The 25195-nt window shown below is 42.0% G+C and overlaps 1 protein-coding gene across 2 annotated transcripts in view; it reads left to right on the top strand.

The window, feature by feature from the left end:
• The first annotated feature begins 16884 nt into the window (after positions 1–16884).
• MPPED2 (metallophosphoesterase domain containing 2) overlaps positions 16885–25195 on the top strand; it is a 170410-nt gene continuing 162099 nt past the window's right edge. Inside the window, exons 1-2 of one of the 2 annotated variants that reach the window (XM_040638909.1) lie at positions 16885–16988; positions 22575–22823. In XM_040638909.1, coding sequence (XP_040494843.1) covers positions 22696–22823 — 128 coding nt within the window. In that variant the 5' untranslated portion in view covers positions 16885–16988; positions 22575–22695. Of the gene's footprint in view, positions 16989–18208; positions 18574–22574; positions 22824–25195 lie in introns of those variants that run through there. The other variant, XM_040638910.1, reaches the window with a different exon arrangement.

Genomic DNA, 25195 nt, shown 5'->3' with positions numbered 1-25195 from the left:
TATGTTTGTATGCATAGCCTCTCTTTGTGAAGTCCAAGGTAAGAAATTCACAGACATTGTAGGAATAAAGCTCTGCTCTGGAGCAAAGCCAAGTCAGCTCTGTTCACCAACGACTGAAGACAGAGCTGGTCATGTACAGTCATTTTAATCTTCGTCATCCTGTTTTCATTTTTCTTAGTTCTTGAGTGCTCGCTATGTTTGTGCTTAATTTCGAGGTGTTTTATGAGCGTTATTAATCTCATTATGTCCAATGAATATACAAGCAGTGAGGATGAGGAAAACTGCTAATTAGTGGCATAGGATTATGATGGAAACAAAGTGAAACCTAACATGAGTTGATGTGCATATGTTCATCACTTGTATGGCATCATTTTGGACTTAAAAACAAACAGACTTATAAACAGTCTTTGGAAATTTAACTTGTTTCTACCCAGAGGAGTTTCTATGTTTGGTTTTCCGGTTATATTTCAATGTCTCTATATCCCTCTCTATTCTAAGTTCCATGAGACTAGGAATCAATGTTTTGTTTGACATGGTATTGAAGAGTCTCTCAAAGTGACTTGAATGATTTCTGACATCAACTACCTAGAGTTAAGCCAAACTTCACAGGTGAAGGGCACAGTCCTCCATAAGACGGCCCTCACTTCAGACACCTGCCACACATTGAGGAGTCCTCAGGCTCCCTTCTCTTTTGACCAGCTGGCCACAAATTCAGTTTCCCATTACCCCTTCGGGTTTGAAAATTCATTGGAGCAACTCATGAAACTCAGGAAGGTACTTCATGTACCTTAATGATTACAAGTACTGGACTTAATGATCATAGTTTCACTATAGCAAAAGGATACAAATCAGAACAAGCGCAAAGGAGAGGCATAGAGAACGATATCAGAGAAGGTTCCAACTGTGAAGCTGCCTTGTCCTCAGGATGCACGTTACCCTTGCTGCACACCACTGTGGGTCAATACGCAGAGTATTTGCCTTGGAAGATCACCTGAACGTCAGTATCCAGATTTTTTTAAATCAGAATTTCATTATAAAAGCAAGATTGGTTCAATCATTACCCATATGACTCAATCTCCAGCCTTACCCACTTCCTCAGGGGTCAGGCTTATCTCATGTGGCTCAAAGCCCCAAAGTCTAATCGCACGGTTGGTCTTTCTAGCATAGCCAGCCCCCATCTTGGCCCATTTCATTAGAATAAACTATCTAGGGGCCTACTTCCAAGCATACTTTCAAGTGTGATCTGAGGGGTACACCATGAAGAGCAAAGGTACACCTCATTCCTTGGGAAACTCTAAGGGTTTAGAGGTTACCCTCCAGGAACCAGAGGCAAAGGCCAGTGACATTTTTTGTTACACGGTGATACATAGCCAGTGCAATAAAGACTCGTTGAATAAATGACCCACTGGAGTGTTAGGTCAGGTTACACTGGATATTGCTAAGACTTTGTCTTGAATAAAGATAAGAGAAAACGTGATTGAATCTAGCAATTAGGTGATTGTATTCAAAGCAGTTTCAGATGTTAACTGATTAAAGAATAAATGGGAGTTGAGGTTTTATAGATTACTCTATTAAGATGTTTGAGGGTGAATAACACGTGGAAGATACAGGATATAGAGTCATGACTATGTTTTCAGCATGATGGGAAGGCACCAGTGGACTAAAAGAGAGTAAGGAGAGAACTGATAGGGCAAGTCTGAGGTAGTCTTATGGCTGACTGAGTTCCGAGCACCACTGGGGGCCAAATATAAGTCTCAGCGATGAGACAGAGATGATTCATGCAACATCATGATGGCTTGTAATGTTCCTTTTAAACTGCAAATTTCACAATTCAGCTCTGTGGAAATACCTTTGTTCAAAGAAGTCTTTTCCCTGAGGCAAGCAGTTCTTAATCAGGGGTGATTTTGTCCCTCAAGGGACATTTGATGATGATGTCTAGAGACATTTGATCCAGTAATTCCACTTCCGTCTATATACTCAGAAGAACTGAAAGCAGAAACTCAGATATTTGTACACTCAGTATTACTCCCAATAGACAAAAGGTGAATGCAAACTAAGTGTCAATTGACAGATGAATGAATAAACAAATGTGGTATATCATCAAATGGAATATTATTCAGCCCTAAAAAGGAAGGACATTCGGGCATGGTGTAGCAGAAATAAAGTTTGAAGACATTACACTCAGTGAAATAAGCTGGTCGTAAAAAAACAAATATTGTATGATTTCACTGACGTAAAGCACCTAGAGTAGTCAAATTCACAGGAATAGAAAGTAGAATGGAGGTTACCAGGGGCTCGGGGGAGGTGGGAAAGGCAAGTTATTGTTTGATAAGGATGAAGTTTCAATTTGGGAAGATGGAAAAGTTCTGGAGAGAGATGCTGGCAGTGGTTGCACGACAATATAAATGTCCTTAATGTCACTGCCGTGTATACTTTAAAATGATTAAAATGATAAATGTTATGTCATGTATATTTTACCACGACTAAAAAAAAAAAAAAAAGACTCAAGTGCTATCTACTAGCATACAGTGGGCAGAAGCCAGAGGTGCTGCTGAACATTCTACAATGTACAAGCCAGCTCCTGCAGGAAAGAATTTTCCAGCCCAGGGGTGCCTGGTGGCTCAGTTGGTTAAGAGTCAGACTCTTGACTGTGGCTCAGGTCATGATCTCAGGGCCCTGGGACCTGAGCTCAGGCTCCACACTCAGTGTGGAGCCGGCTTCTCTACCTCTCCTTCTCCCTCTCCTTCTGCCCCTCTCCCAGCTCACAAGCTCTCTTGCCTCTCTCTCTAAAATAAATAAAATCTTAGGGGCGCCTGGGTGGCACAGCGGTTAAGCGTCTGCCTTCGGCTCAGGGCGTGATCCCAGCGTCCTGGGATCGAGCCCCACATCAGGCTCCTCCGCTATGAGCCTGCTTCTTCCTCTCCCACTCCCCCTGCTTGTGTTCCCTCTCTCGCTGGCTGTCTCTGTCTCTGTCGAATAAATAAATAATAAAAAAAATAAAATAAAAAAATAAAAATAAATAAAATAAATACAATCTTAAAATAATAATAATAATAATAATAATAATAATAATAATAAAAACTTGAAGAATTTTCCAGCCTGAATGTCAATTGGGCTGATGTTCAGAAACCTTACTTTCACAGAATACTGAAAGAACAACAGTAAGAGATTGGGTGCAGAGGCTGGTCTTTTCGTTTTTACACTCCTTTTTCACACTGAGGCTACTTTTCTGATTTCACTAGATTTCACTGGCCAGATCAAACTAAAAAGAACCAAAAGAGGTGGGAGGGGGGAAGGAGAGAAAGAAGGAGGAAAGAAAGCATTTACACCTCAAAATAGAATTTAGAAACTCTCGGGGCGCCTGGGTGGCTCAGTCATTAAGTGTCTGCCTTCGGCTCAGGGCGTGATCCCAGAGTCCTGGAATCAAGCCCCACATCAGGCTCCGCTGCTGGGAGCCTGCTTCTTCCTCTCCCACTCCCCCTGCCTGCGTTCCCTCTCTCGTTGGCTGTCTCTCTCTCTCTCTCTGTCAAATAAATAAAATCTTTTAAAAAAAATTTAGAAACTTTCACTTTCTGAGATCTATCTATCCATCTATCTATCCATCCATCTAATTATTTTACCAATAAAGTCTGAAGCTATGTAAGACTCCCAAGCTTGGCTTGAATTCTACACATTTTGTTGTATTCCCTTATCTATTCCATGCATGTTCCAGAAACTGATAATAAACTATCTTAGCAATGATGTATTATTTCAGTACATATTGTGTCTAAAATACATGCAATTTGCTTTAAATTTTGGTGGAAATTCTATGTCTTCTACAGATATCTTTTCTACAGAAAAGAAGGCATCTTGGTTTAAAGAATGTGTTTATTTCTCCTGTTTAAAAACCACAGAGAAATCTCAATGATGAAAAATCATTTTTTTCCACTGCTGCACTATTGTTTAAAAGAGAACAATGTTTCTTGTTAAATAACTAAAACAAATTAAAACTTGAATGAACAATGACAGTAAGGGAAAATTATCTTTTAGGTTTTCTATCCATGGGGCCACTGGATCAATGGCCTTTCAATTCAGTCAAGTAAACCCCTGATCCAGCTGAACAATCAGTGAGTCTTACTATTTTCAAGAAATTGAGCAGCTTATTTGATTGGAAATGATAGAAGTAATTGTGTGTGTGTGTGTGTGTGTGTGTGTGTGTGTGTGTGTGTTGAGCCACTGTATTTGAAACAGATTGAAGTGAAAAAGAACTATAGTTTGAGAAACAGTGGCTTCGGAAAATTTTAGTATTTTATCAATTTATTATTTGTCTATTCCTCCATCTTGTTCCATAAAAATGGTTTAAGGCAGCTCTGAGTATTTTTATAATCTACAATCCCTTGTCTTATGTTTGTGAATATTTTGTAGACTGGGAGCTAAATACTAAATTATTAAAGATCATGGAAGAAAGAAAGAAAGGAAGGAAAAAGGAAGGAAGGAAGGAAAGAAGGAAGGAAGGGGAAAGGAAAGGGAAAAGAAGGGGAAAGGGAAGGGAAGGAAAGAAAGGAAAGGAGAGGAGAAAAGAAAAAGAAAAAAAGAAAAAGGAAAAGAAAAGAAAAAAGAGAGGGAGGAAGGGTAGGAAGGAGGGAAGGGGAGAAGAAGGAAGGAAGGAAGGAGGCTGGTGAAGACAGAGAGGGAGCAGCATAATATCTAATATCTTTTAACCGGTTGAATTGCTTCATCTCAAAGACCATTTCAATGACTTTATTCAATAACACCATTAGCAGACAAAATATGCATTTTACTTGCAATTAATTTGTATTCAAGGATACGGTAACTATAGGAAAAAGTGTTTATTTAAGTAGAATGAAATGTGGTCTGAGTCAACTTACTGTTTTTTGGCTTTCTGTCAGCCGTTTGCCCTTCTGAAAAACACTCCAATTTCTTTTAGGAAATTTCTCCGCACCATAGTCTTGATGGGTATGATAAATCCAGGTGTCTGCCTTCCCACTGGGAGGTCACAGCAGCTGCTGGGGGGCTCTATTTACCAAATCTTTCCTGCATTGTTCAGATACAGGCAGGAGGTGAACTACCGCCTCAGCCTGGTCCGTAGATAGACTCTCCAGGACTTTGACTCTTAAGCAAGTGACCCGGGATTGAACACATTTGGAGTGAGTCATCCTAGTGGCAGTACCACGACCACAGGACTAATGCCACAAGGTAGTTCTCTAGCTCCTGGTTCCCAGCTCTATCTTCTCCCCTTGGTTTCTGCTTCCTGCCCTAGTGTTCCAGTCGCTATGGCTATTTTACAATCCTCCCCAATTTAGTAGTTTAAAACAACAACGACATCTATTCCGCTCATGACTCTGCAGTCTGGGCAGGCCCCAGCAAGGACAGCTTGCTTCTCCGCTACTCATTTTTGCCTGGGGTGGTTTAATGGTAGGGCTTGAAGGCTTGCTCACATGTCTGGCACCTGGTCAGAGAAGACTGGAACAGCTGGGAACTGTTGGGGCTCCTTAGTCATCTTGCGAAATCTTGATATGGTCTATCCAGCACGGTGAATTTAGGGTAGCCAGACTTCTTACAGCTCAAGGATCCAAAGATACACACCTCAAGAAAGAACCATGCGCTATCTCTTTTTATGAGCTAGCCCAAGTCATGCGGTGTCACCTCGGCACTTGACTGAAGCACTGTAAATGTACACCCGTGTTCAAGGGGAAAGAACATAGACAGAGTATAGTCAACATCACATTGTAAGAGGAGCACATGAGATAGAATATATATTGGAGCAGTCATTTTCAGAAAATGTAATCCACCACCCCAAGCCTCCTGATTGATGTAATCCCGTTACTTTTCAATAAACTCTCTCGTGCTGATCTTAGCCAGGGTCAGATTCTATTACTTATCACTAAAGAATCCCAATCTGGTACAGTAAAGATCTGTTTTATTAATCCCTTGGCAATTAAGTGCCACTTTAATGTTGGATATTTAATTAATATTACCATCAAGAGGTTGGTACTTATTCATTAATTAATTACTAGACACACCTGCGTGACTCAGAAGATGGATTTGCTTCACTGGTGAACAACTCCAACTATTTTATCAAGGTTCACTGCATTGCTGCAAAACAGACATGATTATTAAAAAAATAGCTGAAGCAGAGAAAGGTTATTTGGTTTATCACAGATGGCAATGAGCGGTGCAGTGCTTCCAGAAACAGACCCAGAAGTTTTCATTCCCCCGGCCAGGCTGGACCTATTAAATCACATAGAAATACCAGGAAAAGATAAGCTACATGAACCAGTGATTGCTGGTGCTAAACACTCTAGTGAGCTCAAAGAGCCCTTAGGGCCTGCTGTTTATTTGGAAAATCAGGAAAGAAAAAAGAAAGAAAGAAAAAAGTGGTGAGAGAATGGCAGGACAGCAGCCTAGCTACATATTAGCTTATGATTTTATCTTAACCAGGCTTGTTTGAAGAATTTACACATTAGGGATACATGGGTTTATGTATATATGTGCTGAGAGTATTTTCACCCTTTTTTAAAAAAGCTTCAGGGCCTGTGTGCACATTTTAAATAATAACGCATGTTCCATTACATATTATCAGGTGGACAACAAAATACCACCCTGCAAAGAAAAGAATTTTAACGTAAGAGCACATTGGTGTCAAAAAAGCAAGTTAGAAAAGCAGCAAATGATATTAGTAGGTCAAATACGATGACGCTTTACTAAAGATGAAAAACATTAAAATAAACAACGAAGCAAGAGACTAAGTCTGCTGTTTCTAGGACTATTCCATCCCTTCCCCTGGAACCAATTAGCCAATTTCTCTAAGATGGCAGACGTCCTAGCAGATTATCTTTTTTAATGTCATTGTGTTGTTGACCACCTATACTTTCAAACTCTTTTGTTAATGGAGTTCTTAGAGAGAAAACACAGGAGGAAAATAAATGCTTGTGATTCCAGCTACTGATTTTTTTTAGGATTTAATTTTTATCGTTCAGTGTTCAAATATTATATTTTATCTGCTCTCAATCTGTCTCTCAATCTCTCCTCATTCTCTCTCTCCCTTGCACGCTCTCTCTCTCTCTCTCTCCATTTCCACCTCTTTCCCTCTTTTGGTTCTCTTCCAGAGGCTGCTTTTTCCAGTGACAGACATCTCCATGGGCTGTTCTTTGTGACCACCGGCTGTGTTGTGAGAACTGTTTTGGTCTTGCTTTTCTTCATGCCTGTAAAAGGCCACAGAGTTCGGAGTCTGAAAACACAACCCGAATCAGCATGGACCCCGGAGACCCTCAACACATCTCAATAAAACTTTCAATGATCTCCATTTTATACACAACGTTTCAGTTGTGGAAGACACACTTCATCTGAACAAAATTATATTGAATAGCACCTCGAATGAAAAGGTCTGTTCAAATAGAGATGACACAGAGAATTACATCTACTACCTTGGTTTTTTATTCTCCATTATGGAGAAAACCAGTACAAAACCCAAGAAAAATCATACACATTCCTTTTAGAAGCGCAAATGTCCTAGAACCCTTGATTTGAAAACCCCGTGTAGCCCGAGCATTTTAAACCGTCCGGCAGAAAATTCTACGTACGTAAAAACACTTGGTAGTACTATTTTCCGAAGATCACTAAGAGACATTAGGGAAACACCTTTCCATTGAGTAGTTTTCTGGAAGCTTTGGCTCCCTGTTTATTCTTTGTATGTGTTTACCTTATTTTATTAGCAACTCGTCCTGGATTCGGAGGTATTCTTTGCAACAGCAAGGGGTTTCGTGTTACCTTACAATACGATATCACCTTTAAAATGTTACACTTGACGTCTGTGCCAGTCCAGTGCCTGGAACTGAACAACATACATAGCTCCCCATCTAGCATCTGCATTCCCCTTGCATTAGGTGTAACACTGGCACAAAAATCAGCCCCAGCTCCAAGTTTTCCAGCTGTCTCTGTCGCCCTGTGATCTTTTGGTACAAATTTTCTAGCCTGTTTGAAAAGGCAGGCTTCGACCCCCCTCTCTTTGATTGTGCTTAGGCATTTTGCCAGCCTGACACATGGATTAATATGAACAGAATCACAGACTTTTCTGAACATAAGTCATTTACGTGTGTTCAGCGGCATGGACCAAGCAAGAAAAAGGCGGACCGCAGTTGCCTCTGTATAGAATCTGGGTAGGTTTTGATTTCACTCAGAGCCAAGAACAAAGCAACCTCTGACTTTTTCTCAAGCTCAGCCCGTATGGAATGACTTCTAATGACTTCACGAACTGCTAGCCTTCAGATGACTGGAGCGTTTTTTTACTTTTTAAGTTTTCCTCTTCTATGACGTTTTATGCTTATACCTTATGGTGCAGTTCTATTTTTGTTCTTCATGGTTTTCTGAATGCTTAAAGTCTAGAGGGAAATTTTTTTAATCATTTGGCCACCATCAAATGTGCTTTTCAGTTTGGGGATAATGTGGAGAGAGGCTTTAAGTACCGTGCCAACACCAAACATGGCATTCCCTATTGAATGAGCCAATTCCATCCCCTGAGTCTGAATAATTTAGAGGAGACGTGATGTCATTGTCTACTTAGAGATAAATGGAAAGGAGTCTGGCTGTAGACTTTTGGAGTGGTCTTTGTAATAATAGTAATTAAAAAGAGCATTACCTCATATATTTCAACTTTTTGTATATACCATGTGCTTTTCTCATTTTTACCCAATATTACTCATAAAGGGCTAGTAGTTCTGTTTCATTATTTTCGAAGCACTGTTTGATGACACTGGTTTAACAGTTCTCACAGTTCACTGCTCCAGTTTTCATCAAATTATATTTCTAGTTACACTAGACACTTTCATCATCAATTTCCATATGCCTCAAAGACATGCAAGGACCCGTTTGCCAACAGCAAATTCAGATACCAGATAATGGCTGCTGTAGGACACATTTTTTTCTTACTACAGACTTTTCTAAAATGAAAATCTTAGAATCCACCAGGCCAACTCCTTAGCACTCAAACACACTCATATTTGTTTAACTAGATTAGCCTGTGTGTATGGTGAAGGTTGAGGATTACCACAGACTATTTAATTTTGATGTGAAGATCTTACGATAAAATAAACACTGGCCGTATACACCTCCATATCTTTCGTATCCCAGCTGGTGGAAAAGCAGCAGCTCTCCAATTTGCCAAAGAGCTGCCAAGTACCAAAGAATTCTTTTATCTCCCCTCCCTTAAATTCCCCTAACAACGTTCCCATGTTCCTGCCATCACATCGTGAACCTCCCATTGGCAAATGAATGCTAGAGATTATGACCCATTATATATATATATATTTTTTAAGATTTTTTATTTATTTATTCGGCAGAGATAGAGACAGTCAGCGAGAGAGGGAACACAAGCAGGGGGAGTGGGAGAGGAAGAAGCAGGCTCCTAGCGGAGGAGCCTGATGTGGGACTCGATCCCAGAACGCGGGGATCACGCCCTGAGCTGAAGGCAGACGCTTAACCGCTGTGCTACCCAGGCGCCCCCCATTATATATTCTAGACAACTCCGAAGTATGCAAGGAAGTGTTAGATCAACCACGGATGGTAAAGTTCAGATTTCAATTGGTCATCACTTCTCTACGAACTATCAGTTTATTTGTTTTGCTTATGAATTTCAACAGCATAAATAACCCAAAACTGCAGCTTGCAAAGGATAAAATCCTTAATTTTACTTTTTTAGAATACTGCTCAGGCTTCAAAAAAAAGGGAATTAATAAACTGAAAATAAAACTCTAAGTATTTTGGTCTTTCAAAGATCAATTCAATCATTCCCATACGTAAGAATAGCAGAAGAATTTTCTTAATATGGTTTATTCCTACTGAATCCTTAAGGGAATATATTCTAAAGTAATCTCTATAATTATAATATATGTGTAGTATTCTGAGATGGAATATGGACTGTAGGGTATTCTGAACTTATAACACACATTATTCTTTTAATGAAAGTTCTAGTATTATAGAGCGAGCCATAGAAAGATGTTTAATGACATGGAGAGATATTCACAGTATTCTATTCCTTTGAAAGAATAAGTTACATAGATGATGGGGTATGAGGGAGAAAAAGGAGGACTTTTACTTCTTCACGTACTTCTGGGTTTAATTTATTTATGACTATGTATTAATGTATTAAAAAGATTTAGAAATGGGGTACAAAGCTTATAATCATTGCTTGATATGTATCAGGAATTAATCTAAGTGCTTGAAAAAATATTAACACATGTAATTCTTGTAACAACTCTATGAAGTAGGTATATTTAATATCTCCTTTTCACAAATGAGGAAACCAAGACAGAGGGTTTAAGCAACTTACTCAAGGTCACACAGGTAGTAAGAGCCAGAGGTGGGATTCCAATCTTGGTTTTTCTCTCAACTACCACTCAATACACTTAACTGCATTCCCAATTTTATTCCCTTTTTGTAAACGACACTTGACTGAAAAGCTATATAACAAAATGTTTATAGTGGATATCTCTGAATGATTAAATCACAGCTAATTTTTAACTTTTTCCTTTTGCTTGTCTGTATTTTCCAAATTTTCACAAAACAATGAAGAGACAAAGGAATAAAAATTGAAAATGATAAAATAATCTTTTTACAGTTCCTTCTGTTCTTAGCATGAAATAGGGATTTTGATATAGTGCTGTGGTTTTTTAAAACTACCCTCCAGTCAACCTTCCTTTTATTTTAGCTTCTAGTAAAACCATGTGCTCTACATCTTGGCTCTTCAACTGTTCTCTTGTGCGCAGACTTGACTTTGTTTATAGGTGGTCATTATGGAGAATCAGGAGAACAGAAGAAATGGATGGAACTTTCAAAATGTAGAAACGCTAAGAAAGGGGTGAAGTTAGAAAACATAGTTGCCATTATAGAAGTCCTGAAATGTTTGTATTTGCTGCATTTCCGTTTCATCTTTTCTTAGAAGTCTGAGTTGCCCAGCAGAGCCATAGTGACGTAGCTTATTCCAGTAAGAAATCCAGAGACTAAAATATCTTTCTTACAATTGGTTTGGGAAGATTGATTGGGTCCACATGGAATAATCCCATGCCGAAAGAACAGTATTCTTACTTGTAGTCAGTGTCTGTGCATTTCCTCTGAAAGCATATCTGTTTCTTTGAAGATTTCACTTAAAAAACAGCCACTGTGAAGACTCTCTTAGAATATTGTTTTAAATATAAGTGAACTACTTCCAATGAGGACATACATGGAAGTGATGTAGCATCTAAAATCTTTATAGGAAAGTGGAAATACACTTACCTCCTGCATTTATGCTTCACTTGAAATAAGAACAAGTCCAGACGTGTGAGCCAGAAGTAGGTGTGGGATACTGAATGGGAGATAAAATTTTAGGATCTGTGTGTTAGAAAAATGTTAGGTTAAAAAAAAGGTCGTTAGGTAAGTATGGCTCTCAGCCTCTCTGGCTAGGGAATACCATACCACTATTTCAATATTCTAGAAATCTTTATTTTTATTATGTAAAATTTACTCAAATATCTTGAATCCATTCATGTCTCTCCATGTCTTGTCTCCTCCAAACCATCAGGCTGCTGAAAGCTACCATCATCTTCAACCCAATGCCAGCAAGAACCCCTAAATGGCATCCCAATGTTCACTTTCGCCCCCTAAAATCCATTCTCCACGCTGGGGGAAAAGCGACCTTTTCAAAACACAAATCTAATCATGTTAGCCTTTCTACTTAAGATTCGTAAACAGCTTCCAGTTGCCCTCAGGATGAAGTCAAACATCTTGAACAGGGCCTTAGCTGTGACCTTCAAATGTTTTTAGCCTGACCCTTTGGTTCTGGCCTCTGTGTACAGATCCAGATCCAGACCCTTCTCACAGGCACCATGCGATTCCTCACTCAGCATCCCCCCCCCCCAACGGCTTCTTCACTCAACCTCAGAGGAGAAAATGTCTTATTGGATGTTTTGGTTTTGGTCTTGTTTTTTTGTTATTGTTTTTTATTTGTTTGTTTGTTGTGTGTGTGTGTGTGTGTGTGTGTGTGTGTGTGTGTGTTTTGCACCAGGTACCTCTTCTTTTCATTGATATAATTTGTATTTATGTGTATGATTATTTAACATCAGACTGCTCATGCCCATGAGATTATGTACTTTGTAATGTGGAGGAAAACTCTGCTTTTTGCATCTTTAGACCATCAGCATGGCATAAGTATTCTGCCTAGAGCGAAGATTAAAAAATATTTATTGAATAATCAAACCATTACATTAATAATACAGAGAGAGATGGGTTTTAGATTCTGCTTGTCTCTCAAACTCAGTTTTTAAAAAATGTATTCATTCATTTATTTTTACTAAGATGGAAAATTACATTATGTATTGCTTACTCAAACTACTGATCTATCTTACACTAGCTTGTCAAATTGAATTATTAAAATTGAAAACCTCCACATACATTTTCTTTAATCAAGTTATTATGGGTTTTCCACATGCCCATCTTTCAAAAGAGATTACTTTTCCTTTTACTTCAATGAGAATGCTCTTCCACCATGACAAGCCTGGCCCAAGTACCACTGAATTCTACCATTTTTCCAGAATTGCGATAATGATATGGGGAAAAAACTGGCAAATATTAATTGATAACAGAAATCATGAAAATCTGTTAAAATGTAAAACACACTAACACAGGCTTGGTATCTTGTCAGATTTTTAAAATTAATTTTTAAAATTATTATTGCATAAATAATACCTGTCTGAGTTGTTGATATATGTTAGATATTGGCTAGTAAGTATGGTAAGAGTTAGTGAGTTTTGAAGAATTTTAAGTTTTCCACTCCTTCCATGTTTATTATTTAAGCTGCTGGTAAAGCTTAGCCTTTCTAAGATAATGTCTTAAAAATTTATTTTATGAAGCAAAATTTCTTCCGTTCCAGTGTCTCCTGAATCTTTCTCGGTCATAAACATTTTTATTGTTTCACCAAAGGGAATTTTAAAAACAAATGACAAAACACATTATATATTTGAGAACTTCAAAAAAGATCTATCAAAAAATCAGGTTAATCACATAAATTTCTTTTGAAACTATATCTTGGTACATTATCTCTGTAAATTTTTAAAATACAAATTTTACTCAGGGATTTTTGTTGTTGTTGTTGTTTTTGCATCTTACTGTGTTTTTTAAAAAGGCTATCTTTAACTAGGTGTGATACATGATAATCTTCAGTTTCTCTATGAGAAAATCAATTTCTGAAAGTCTTATGTATTACTTCATGTTTCTATAGATATTAACAAACCCCTTTCAATGGACTGTTTGAACAGCACGAGTTCTTAGCTCTTATCCTCTGACACTGGTCTCATGACATCACTTCCGTTCTTGCATATCTGGTATGGATTTCCTTGATTGTTCAGTTGTCTCTTTCACTCATGCCCTCTCTTACTCACTCTCTCATTTATTGGCCTATACAGTCATTTAATAAATATTTCCAAGTTTCTACTATGTACACAGCACATAAGAACAAAGGGCACAAAGGAATAAAGGCATAGTTCTTAAACTTGAAGAGTTTATAGCAAAAAACATTTGAAACAAGTCAAAAAATGTAAAAACTGTAGGAATTAAGAATAAAATAAGGATATTTGTTGGCTCAGATTTTTTTGAATTAATTGCACCATTATAGTAGTTCTATTAGCAGGCTCTGATTTCTGATAAGCTATAATCTTAAGTTTTGCTGGAAAATGGTAAAGATGCAAAAAACTTAAAGAAAAAAGCAGCAAAATAGTTGCTGTTTGTTCATAGAGTTAGATTGATGTATATAATTTCAATAAAATTATTCAGTGGAATGCAACAGTTTCAATAGAATTTTTTCTGAAGAAGAACCACAGGATTGAACCAAGTTTTAAGTTATACCTGTGTCCCTGAAGCATTGGAAAACTTGTCCTCATAGGAAGAATGAGAACCAATGCCAAATAAAGTATTAAGCTTTCAAGGGAAGTAGCATCCACTTTCCAAGCTTCTACCCAAAGTTCTCCCACGCTCCACTCTCTCATTTTCTTCCCTAAATGCATTCTGAAAAGATATTTTAAAAGATATTGCAGCAGGCTATCAGGAAGCATATTTGCCAGTTCCTTCGATGAAATCACTGGAGAAAGGGTCCAAATTTACATTCCATTAAAGGGAAAAATTTGTAATATTTGCATAAAGGCAATCATAAACTTCGTATTTTATTTTTAGCCTTCTTTTGTTTTCCATTATAAACAATAAAAATTGGAATTAACAATGACAAAAAAATGAAGCTTATAGGCTCACTTATGCTAAAAAAAAAAAAAAAAGTCCCAGCCTATAGCATTTCAAATTTGCTATAACAAGGCTCGATGTTTCAAAGCTGATGTCAGGGGACAGACATGGTTCACATCCAATCATTTTAAAACAAGCTTTTAGTGTAGGTAGCTATATTGATGGAGAATATGACTTAACAAAACCATATGTTCAAATCCATGTAATGAGAATTATTTGAAAAGTGCGTCTCTTTTGCTCCTGACTTATTATTTAAATTTACTTCTATTTCTCTGGCTTCTTTATTTTGGTAACCTAATAGAAATAAAAATTCATAGCCCTAACACAGCTTGGTCACTACTTCTCCCTGTGGATAATTGATCAGGACACAGAAGAGGTTGACTTCTTCCTACACTACAAGTTACAATTTCAAGCAGCTTTTTCTGCCTTAATTTTTTCCCACTCAGTAAAATGATATACACATTTTCATCGACTTCGTAAAGGATCACTCACTTGTTTTGTATAGCATTATATACCCCATAAGATGTGGCACTAAGTAGAACACATTATTAGTTATTACCCGTGTGCACACATAGATTCAGGTTCATGTACGAATTTAAGTTTGGCAGTTTTGATTGACTACCAGTTATTTTTTTAAAAAGGAAGAAAACCACAGAAATTATTTGGCTTGTGCTTTTTTTTCCTTTTTTTTTTAACTGATTAAATCAGCCCAAATCAGTCAAAAAAATCAAATCATTTAGATAAGAGGAGTGCACTGCTAACTCACAGAAGGGAAACAAAACCAAGCATTTGTTCAGCAACAAAATTCTAGTCAGTGTTTGCTGCTAGGGTGGAAAACAAAAACAAAATTTAAAGGTGCTCCCCCCACCCCCCGCCCCATCTTTGCCATCTTTAATGTCAATGCCACTTGCTGTGATTTGTGCTGGGCAAGGAGAATCGCTGTCCTCTTGATCTCAGAACATTTGACAAGTCCTGACACTCTGGGCGTACTGTACAACAAAATACATTTATTAGCAACACCATCTCTCCCTTCATTTCAGCTCAGGCATAAGAGATAGGTTACTTAAAATTCAAGTGCCAGGAAAGCCCATTGTAAAAGGGAAATATTTTCAAGCGAATTCCGTTTGATCTTTTTTTATAGGGGCTCCTACCAGCCTCTCTCCCTTCCTCCCCAGACCCTGGAAACCAATTAGTCTCAGCACAGAGGCCACAGACCACGTTGAAATGGCTCCTTTTTATTTTTAGGGGATATAATTTCAGCCAGGATGTTTAGTCAGTTGTCAAATAGTATACTTAGCACACTTCTTTCTCTCACACACATCCATTGGATTTCCCTTTGGAGAATGCCTAGATCTTTGAGTCGGACTCCTGGAAAGGAATTAGATCTGGTTGCAGTCCAAATCCTTCAGCTCTGACAATGGCATAACATCACAGGGCCACCTCATCTTTTACAGACAGCCCCACCAACCAAGTTTTCTAAAAGGTTTCTTTTCCTTGTCTTCTGTCTTCTGGCATTTCAGCAGCTTTTCCTTTCCTTATGTTGTTTGCATACAATTCTGAAAGTCTTTTTCCCCGTTATCCAAAGTAGCAGAAAACAGAGGACCAACTTTGATTTTTAAAATGTTCTTGAAGTGCTTTTTTTGGGGGGGGAGGGGATATGTGCTCCCAAGACAAAAATGGAAACAAAGTCTTTGCCCCTCCTCACCCCCCTATTCTGAACCTGCCTTAATTCGTGGAAGTGAAAAAAATTATCAGCTGGGTTGGCCTTTTCTTTCTCAGGAACAACATTGCAGAGAGAAAGGTGTGTGTGTGTGTGCGTGTGTGTGTATCTGGCTAGTTGAAAGGCTTGAGGAAAGAGAGCAGAGCTCTCCCCCAGGAAAGCCTAAGCTCAGCAGATGGGAGGGGACCCAGGGTCGCCTTCCTTGGTTTGAGCCCCGTGCCCAAGCCGCTCCCCTTACCCCCGCGGCGAGCTAGGGGCCCTGGCGCTGTGCCAGGACTCCAGACAGCGCCAGGCAGGTCGGTGGATAGGGGGGCTTGGGTGTTCTCTTTGCAGAAGACGCCCATTTGGAGGGAAAACTCCCTTTATTTTTCTGGGGCTCCGCAGCCGACCCCCTCCCCAGTCCCCTATCATTTTTACACTGATCACACTCCTGATGATGAACTTGCGGCTCAGCTTCCTGCTGCCTGCTTGACCCGAGAGCACCAGCAGGCTGACGGCCTCGCCCTCAGCTCCCTCCTCCTCTCGCAACCCCGGGGCCTCGGGACGCCGGTGGGGGTTCGAGCGGGCCGGGGCTACAGGAGGGGCGCGCGGGGGCGCGGGGTCCCGCCGGGGAGCGCGCACGGAGCGGCGCCTCAGCCGCCCTGCTTCCTGGAGCTGTGCTCCTTTGACCCCAGTGGCAGTCCCTGTCACTGCACCGCTCGCGCTCCCTCTGGCTCGCCGCGCCCTCGCTCCCTCTCCTCGCCCCCTCGCTCGCTCTCTCCCCAGATCGAGGCTGTTCGGGTCCTTTCTCCCCCTACCCCCCGCCTCCCTCTTGTGCCGCGCCCCCCGCCCCCAGCCCGAGCCCGCGGCGGGACCTCCGGGGTCGAAGGTTCTGGCCCGCCCGCGCCCCTCGCCGCCCCCGCGCGCCCCCCGCGCGCCTCCCTCCGGCTCCGGCCGCTCAGCGATGGATCGCCGGCTCCTTGGGCGCTGAAGGCATCCCCGGGACCCGGAGCGCAGCCCGGGAAAGGTAATCCGCCCCGAGAAGGGAGGCGGAGGGCGGGGGAGGGGGAGGAGGCGGCCGGGCGCCCGGTGCCGCGCGCGAGAGGAAGGGAAAAAAAATGCACACACAAAGCGGAGCCCGGGTGAGAGGTGCCTTGTCAGAGGCGCGTGCGAGGGGCTCGGAGGCTGCGGACCGCGGCTGCCCCGGTGCTCCTGACATTCGCACGAGCGGGCGCTTCCCGGGCAATTCGGAACCCGAGGAGGGCGTATTTTCTACCCTAGAGCGAAAGCAAATTCTTTTTCAGGAGCTGTCTCCCTCCCACTCCCCATTTCGCCCCTCTGCTCATCTCCCCTCCCCCCCGGCCCCCAGTCCTCAGCCCCCGACCTCTCAGGGTCCCCACCGCCAGCTCCCTTCTCCGCCGGCATTTCTTAGGAGGGGTGAAGGGGGTGTCCGCGAGGGGCATCAGCGAAAGCCTGGCGGCGGGGATGGGGGTGGGGACGAGGGCTAGGCGAGCTGTTTACTAGAAAGTCCCGGGGTTATGTGTTCGAACCGCCCCGGCCTAGGCCCGGGTGCATTGTGTTGGCCCGAGCCCCGGGCGCCCGAGGCGGCCCGAGCGAGGTGCGGTGGCCGGGAAGGCGCCGCGCAGCTTTGTGCTTGGGCTGCGCTGCGCGGCCGCCCCCGGGGCCGCCCGCGCGCGCGCAGCTCTCGCGCGGGGCTTTTTCTCACCCTGTCCCCGTGCCCCAACCTCGCTGTCCCCTGCCGCCCCCGGTCTCTTCACGATCGCAGCCTGCGGAGCGAGCCGGCGACCCGGGCAAGGCGGCGGGGGGAAGAGCGAGGAGAAAAAGTAACCGTTGCCGCCCTATTTCTTCTTTAGAGAGGCATGAGTTTCTTTGCTATTTACACGGAACAGGGTTATCTTTGTAAAGCCTTTGAATTCCGGGGTTTTGCGGCCTAGGAGATGAAGGGGGCATTTTTCTGGAGATCCGGGAGGGAGTTAGAATCCACCCACAAGAAATTAAGGATGCCCCGGTGGGGTAGATTTATAGAACATTTACTAACCCCGACCCCCAACATACCCTAAATTAAGTGCAAATGCGGGTCACGCAAAATGTGTAATTGATTTAGATGCTGCAAACAAACACAAACAGGTCGGGGTGGAAAAAACAAACAAAACTTTAAGGGAAAGAAAAGATTTCTACAGAGGGGGGAAATCCGTGGCCTCCACACCCCCTTCCAACGCTCGCTGGCTCCCTCCCTTCCTTTCTCCGCCGCTCCAGGAAAGCAGCCCGGCAGCTCCGGGGCAGAGAGCAGGGAGGCGGCGGCGGCGGCGGCTCCGGGCGCGGGCTCCGCTCTGAGGGCTCGGGGATGCCAATGCGCCCGCGAGGCTGACGTCGGGGGCGTGGGGCTGTGATGCTCGAGCGAGGATGGCGCGGTGTCAGAGCCATTGGCCGCCGGTGGTCATCAATCAATCCGGGGCTGGGGGAGAGAGAGAGAGAGAAAGAAAGACAGGCGCCCAGCGGAGCCCGGCCGGGGCCGCGAGCGCCAGCTCCAGCAGTGCCAGCAGCGGCGGCAGCAGCGGAGGCGAAGGTGGTGGCAACGGGGGACTGAGCGAGTAAGGCGAGCTGGTGCTCCAGGAAGGAAGGGGGAGCTGTAGCCCAGACGAGCCGGTCGTGAGCCGGGAGGGCAGGGCGAGTGTGTGTGTATGTGTGTGTGTCTGTGTGTGTGCGCGCGTGTGTGCGCATAGTTGCTGAAGGACACCCCCCCAACTGCCCACCCTAGATTTAAAACAAACAAACCAATCCAAAGTAGAGAATTCCGCGCCCCCCGCCCCACCATATATAGGCTCTACGCCTTGCCAGAGGCGCAAGAGAAAAGTCCTGCCCTTTCTCTCCGAAAGAATGTGCCAGGCGGGTGTCCGCAGTGCTGGAGACAAGTTCAGGTGTAAGTGCGTCGGGAGGGGGGGCGCTGTGTGGACAGAGGCACGTGGAACTTTGTGCATCCCTCTCAAAACGGTGGCGGAGAAGCTTCAGAGAAGGCTTGTAGGCATCGCTCCGGGATACGGCGATGTGTAACCGGAGGTGGGCATAAAAGAGTAGGGGCGTGAGTTGAGAAATCCCTCGATCCGTGCGGCAGAGGGAGGAGAGAGCGAAATTTGGTGGAGTTGGAGCAAGAGAGTTCCAAAGTCCGGCCAGGCGGTCGGGCGATCTTCTTAGGGCTAGTGAATAAAATGAGCATCCTTGTTTAAACGAGGAAATCACGGGCTCCTTTCTCATAGGCTGTGCCGAGCGAGCTCGGGTAGGGAGGTCATGAGTTGTTGCTTTGAAACTTTTGGTAAATTGGACTTCTGGTGTCTGGGAGGTGGAGACAGTTATTTAATTCCTCAGCTTTTAATCCTTTCATTGCCAGCAGACTTTAAAAGGTTTTCCAGCTAGATTCCTGAAAAAGAACATTGCAAGTTGCACAGCTTAAGGGACAGGAGACGCGATTGCTGTCTAGGAAATGCAAAATGAGCCCACATGATTTTTTTTTTAAGCGAAAATCAAGCTAGCACCAGCAGGAACGTTTGGCAGTGTCAGTCCCTTTTAGGTTTTCCGTTAGGGTTCCTGACATTTAGTACCAGATTCCTTTGTTTTGTGGCGCACATGTGCTGAAATATAAAATGAAAACGAAAGAGTACTGGTTTCTCTAAATATTATACATAAGAAGTGATGTAAGTGTAATGAGGATGACATGCTCCCAAATCTGAACATTTGGAAGATTTTACTGCCTGAATATGTGAAGCAAGGTAAATCAGCTTCTGGATAGTTTTAGGCAGTGTATCATTCTGTCTTGTTTCAAGCTTTCCCCAAATTTCTCAGGTCAGAGGAGGGGCCATTGTCTTTGAGAATTGGCTAGGGGAAAAAAAAAGTCTTTTCCATGTGTTGGTGTTTAATATCTGAGTGGGGGTGAACATAGTATTTTAAAAAATAAGCCTTTTCTTGACTTGTCTGTAAAGGTTCCTGTGAAAGTTTTGAAGCTCTCTGCCTCAGTCCGACAGTTTCTTCAAAGGATTCCAGATTAAAGAAGGTAGACACTGCAGGTGCACTCTTTCGATAAAACATTTGAAAGAGAACATGGTAAAGATGAATTCAAATGAGGAGCCAGCCACCCATTTAGCCCTTCAGAGTTATAGGGGCCTGTGCTTGCTGATGAAAAGGTGTACTATTTGTCTTGCTGGGGCAAAGGTGCAAAGAGGCACAGATGTTCACTTGATAGGAAAGGCAATCCTACTTGGACTGTAGGACAGACTGGACCATTTAGGAGTGTGAATTGATCACCTTCTAAGTTCTCTCCTCTGCTTCAAATGGGAGGGTCTAACGCTAGCTACTCTAAGTCACTGCATAGATATTGACAGAATGGTGTGGAAATTTTATTTCTAGGCTCTTTTGCTCAGTTTAATTGGTGACTTTACACCAGAAACATTTAAACCTTTTTCTGGCACAGAGTGCAGAGATCCTTACTGAGAGGTCACAATGGTGTAGACATGAATTTTGTTTCCTTTGCTTCTTAATGCTGTGTGTCTCACACAATAGACATTGATGGCAGGAACATAAGAATTGCCATGTAATTTTTACACCACTCTTTAATTTATGCAAACACTAAGTTCTCGCAGTCTGAAAATGTGTATTTTTTTCCCTCTGTGCTTTGATGGCTAACATTCTTTTTAATGACAGTCATTTCTATAACAGGAAGATGTTTTCATTTGTATTTACTTTTCAGCGTGGCGCAATTATGCAGTTTTGCGCTTCAGTAGTGTCTCGGTACTTTGTGTCTCAAAAGAGAATTACAGTACTTAGAACAGGACTGCAATTTGAAGCAGGTGTTGTGTTTTACTGTTATGCAAAATAACAGTAAAATATAATTGTGGGGGAAATTAAGGAAACAGCTGCAAACTTGGTATGAAAACTGCTACATTATGATTTGTAAGCAGTTCTTATAGATATGTTACATCAAAGGATCAGGGAAAGATTTTAATTTAGTTAATCCTACTGGCCTGGTTGTCTATCAACTAGTGCTTAAAGGACTCCTACCTCCCATGAAGTCAGGAAGAGGAAAGAGAACCCAAAGTGACACTTTGTTTAAAATGCCAGAACACCAGGGATTTGTCTCTTGGCAGTGGCGTTGTGCATTAGGAACGAAGGCAAGGTGAGTGTCATTTAGCTTGCTTTGCTAATATGAAGAAGGCAATGATTTGAGTAGAACGCTGTGGAATTTCTTAGCCCAGCTAGCATATGGAGGACTACACAACCCCCGGGTTGTAAAATAATAAAATAAATGGCCTATGGCAGGCCATCTGCCTTTTGCTTGATATCTAAGGTGTTTCATGCCAAATTTAAATCTAATCTTATTATTCTAAATATTTTTATTTGAGGTAACAGCTAAGATTCCCGGAGCTTAATGGCGCACATGGCAAACATATTCTGATGCAGGGCACTTAAAGTAAAGAGCGTGTACATCGGAAACCGGGGATGTACTGTATGGTGACTAACATAATAAAAAATCATTAAAAAAAAAAAAAGTAAAGAGCGTGGGTTACCCAAGGGTTACTCAAGGAGGGTGCTACCCTTTTCTTCTCTGTTGCACTGACGAGTTCCAACAGCCTCAGTGCAGGCATTTGCTCTCGTAGTCTTTGCATCCCTACCATAAAAATAAACATCCTCATTTCTCAACCCAGCTCAGCAAATAATATGTTGACATTTATCAAAATAATCAAAACTAATGGAAATTTTGAAAGAACGAAACCAACAACTGGCAATTATACAGCACCAAGCAAGAATGAGGTGGTAAACGTAACGGCTGCCCCCTTTCAGTGCTCTCTCCGGGCGCTACGAGGGGCCGTAACGAATGCATCCAAGTAGTGGTCCAAGCCTCGAGGTATTTGACTCTCCCCCACATGACTGGAGTGTTTGAAGAAATCATATGACATTTAGCAAGAAGGATTTGCCTTACCGTAAGATTCTTGGCCAGAGTGGAATACATATGTATATCAGGCGTTGAGTACCTAGGTATTTTGGGAACTGCTTGTGAAAGAAAAAAATTGCATGTAACATGTGCATGTATTACGTGTGTGTTATGGTTGTACACAGGTATCTCTTGTAAGTGCAGCATTTTAAACTTACATTTGTCCTCGTGTTATATGGCTGTGTTAAGCATTGAGATTTCACATTATTCTATGACATCAACTTTGTACAGAACAAACATTCCAATTAGCAGGAAAGGTTTGGAAGATTCTCCACTTCGAGCACAAACCATTTATAGTTAGACACCATGGCAACTGTGGATATGCCCCTTCCGTAATTCATGTTAAGTGCCATAATTATAATTAAAGAGGAAATCTTCGTTTGAACGCCATTGAAGTGATTTGCTGGCAGCCAGCAATGTCATATGGAGTGCAGGGTCCACTCTGAACTGCATGCAGGGTAGAGTGTTGGGAAAGGTTGTATTCACGAGGCGATGACACATATCAAGATTTTATTCCTGAGCCCATTTCGGGTCCAGGTGTCATATTTGACGTTTCTTAGAGCACCTCCTTTTTCTTTTTTCTCATTTTGTAATTTTTTTTTCTTTTTTCAGAAACGCACGGTGGTATTGATGAGTAGATCCTTGGGTTCAGAGGTTGGCTGAAACACACCATGCCTGCTTCCATCCTTTGCTCCGGAAAGTTGTGAATTGCTCATGCCTATAGGGAGGAAGGATGGCTCATGGGATTCCTTCTCAAGGCAAAGTTACCATAACGGTGGATGAGTACAGCTCAAACCCCACCCAGGCATTCACACACTACAACATCAACCAGAGCAGATTCCAGCCACCGCATGTACATATGTAAGTATCACTCATGAACTTAAAAAAAAATTAGCAATCAAGAAAATAGAAATAAAATAAGAAAGTCACTAATGACTTCTGCCAGGGGGAATAAAAGGTGTATGATGTGTAAAACAGATGGGTATCCGTGCTTCCAAATATAGTTCAGAGGAGTACCCTGCATCTGGGTAACTTTTTCAGATTTTTCAGAGTATATCAACCACAATTTGACATTATATCACCAGATCGAAGGGGGGGAAGTAGGTTGGTTGCCCACATTTTGTGGATAACAACAGAGAGGTTAAGGTATTTTCCTAGTGTCACACAGTGACTTTTGGCAGTCTCCTGACCCCTGGTTCAGTTTGCTTTACATGTATTGTTTGCCTCCATGATGAAATATTTCTTTAAAATTTCTGTAGTTTCCCCCCCCACACACACCTCACCCCACTACCCCTTTACATTCAGCTGGGAAATAGGCCTAATTGGGACTAATTGTCCAGCCACTGCTAAATCCATTGTCTTGCCTGTTGCTAGTGGAACGTGTGCTGCATGCTGCAGGACTCCAACAATATGGGGAACAAAGGATTAAGGGACAGTGGAACAGTTGGTTCCAGGAATTGTACTTTTCTCTCACTCCCTAATACTATTTAAGTCATGTTTCAGTTTTAAACTGTTTAAGGAATGGAGTGCGGGAGAAATCCACAGGCAAGGATTTTGCAGCACCTGGATGCACACCAGCTTTTTTCTGTTTCTCTGCTACAGGATGTGCTGGGCTTTCAGCAGAAGGGGCAAAAGGTCACCATCTCCCTAGTTTATTCAATGCCTGGTGCTCATTCTCTATTAGACCCTTCCAATGTCTAACATGAGTCTTTCATAGTAGGACTAAACCTCTTTGAACACTATTGTATAGTCAAGAGAGAAAGGAGGTTAGGGCTCTGTTGACTGTTTTTCCATTCCTGGCAAAACTGAACTCCGGGCATGTCTAAGTCACAAGTTCTTTTCTTTTCTTTTTTTTTTTTTTTTTGGTGTTTGTTTTATTTGAGCATTTAAAAAATAGTAGGACCCCCCCCCACACACACATGCATACCCCCCCAAATTTAGAAACACTAATGAAACAAAAGGATCTCTCTTGACTGCTTGGGTATTAGTGTAAATACTAGGATGTTACTTTGCAAGTATGTTCTACAGAGCCACTCAGCTCCCTACGATGGGATTTCTGGGAAAAAAAAAAAGAAAGAAAAGAAAAAGGGAAAGAAATCCTTGTGAATGGTTAGTGTGAAACTATTTCAAATAATTTTATACTTTCTTTAAATCACAATTTATTCATGATTATGAAGGATTGTTAACAGGATATTAAGGAAAAGTTTTTAAGGTGAATATGATTTTCCTTTGTTAAAATGACTTTTCTGAAGAATAAGTCTGTGTTCATTTCAAATTTTCTTTTATTCTTCTGTTTTTAATGATTTTTTTTTTTCTCCAAGTATGTTATAGAATTTGTGCAAGCCGGAATTGGGATACCTTTAGCTTTGTTCTGCCAGTGTGACGTTTTGTGTTAAAGAATCACAAAGAACTTTGTGAATTCTGTTTCCTTTCAGGCAAAAGAAAGTATGTTTTGCCTCAGATTCCTTGGAAGATGCTAATAGGGACTGTCACCTTAAGTCTTCACTCGTTCATGGCCCTAAGATTCTATTGGTGAACTGGGAATGAACAGAGATATTTAAAAAATCATGTAACCTTAGAACTAATCTGCTGAGATCTAGCCATGAACAAATCAAAGGATCAAATTACATATACCCTTTCTGGAAAAAAAAAAAAAAAGGCTTGCAAAATGAGGTTTGCCATGGTAGCCTAGACAGCTGTGTAGCCCTTCACTAGACTTCCCACCTTGGAATAGAGCACTCTTCCACAGTCTGGGTCCAGGTGGCCTTTTCACCTTCATCATCTATCGAGGGCTTTCTGCCTGAACCCTTTGCTCCAGCCGCTGCACAGGTTGGCTCCCTGTCACCCGAGCACACCTTGGGCCTCTCCATTGTGGTGCCGTTGCTTTCACTGCTTCTCACAGCTGAGGAGTGAGAAGCGCGTTTATGCTCTGCTGGTCAAATGCCTCAAGTCGGTTCTGGCCTCTCTACATCTATAAAACCTCTTCTATCTCTCCCAGTCCACGCTGACTGTGCCCCCCTCCCCAACATGATGCCCCTCGTCCCTTCTTCAACCCATACCACCTGCATTATTACCTCTCTCTCTCATTCATTTCTTAAAAGCAGTGATTGAGCAGGTAACAGGTGTTCAGAACTACCGATTGATGGATTGATCCACTGATCTGACTGTGCATTGAGATGAGATATTGTGATTGAGATTTGGAGTTTTTCATTGGAATTTTTCTGTTCTATCTT

The sequence above is a fragment of the Ursus maritimus genome, unplaced genomic scaffold (assembly GCF_017311325.1).
Source record: "Ursus maritimus isolate PB19 unplaced genomic scaffold, ASM1731132v1 scaffold_23, whole genome shotgun sequence".
Lineage (NCBI taxonomy): Eukaryota > Metazoa > Chordata > Mammalia > Carnivora > Ursidae > Ursus > Ursus maritimus.
The sequence above is the reverse complement of the archived record's forward strand: the minus strand, read 5'-3'. Positions and strand labels throughout refer to the sequence as shown.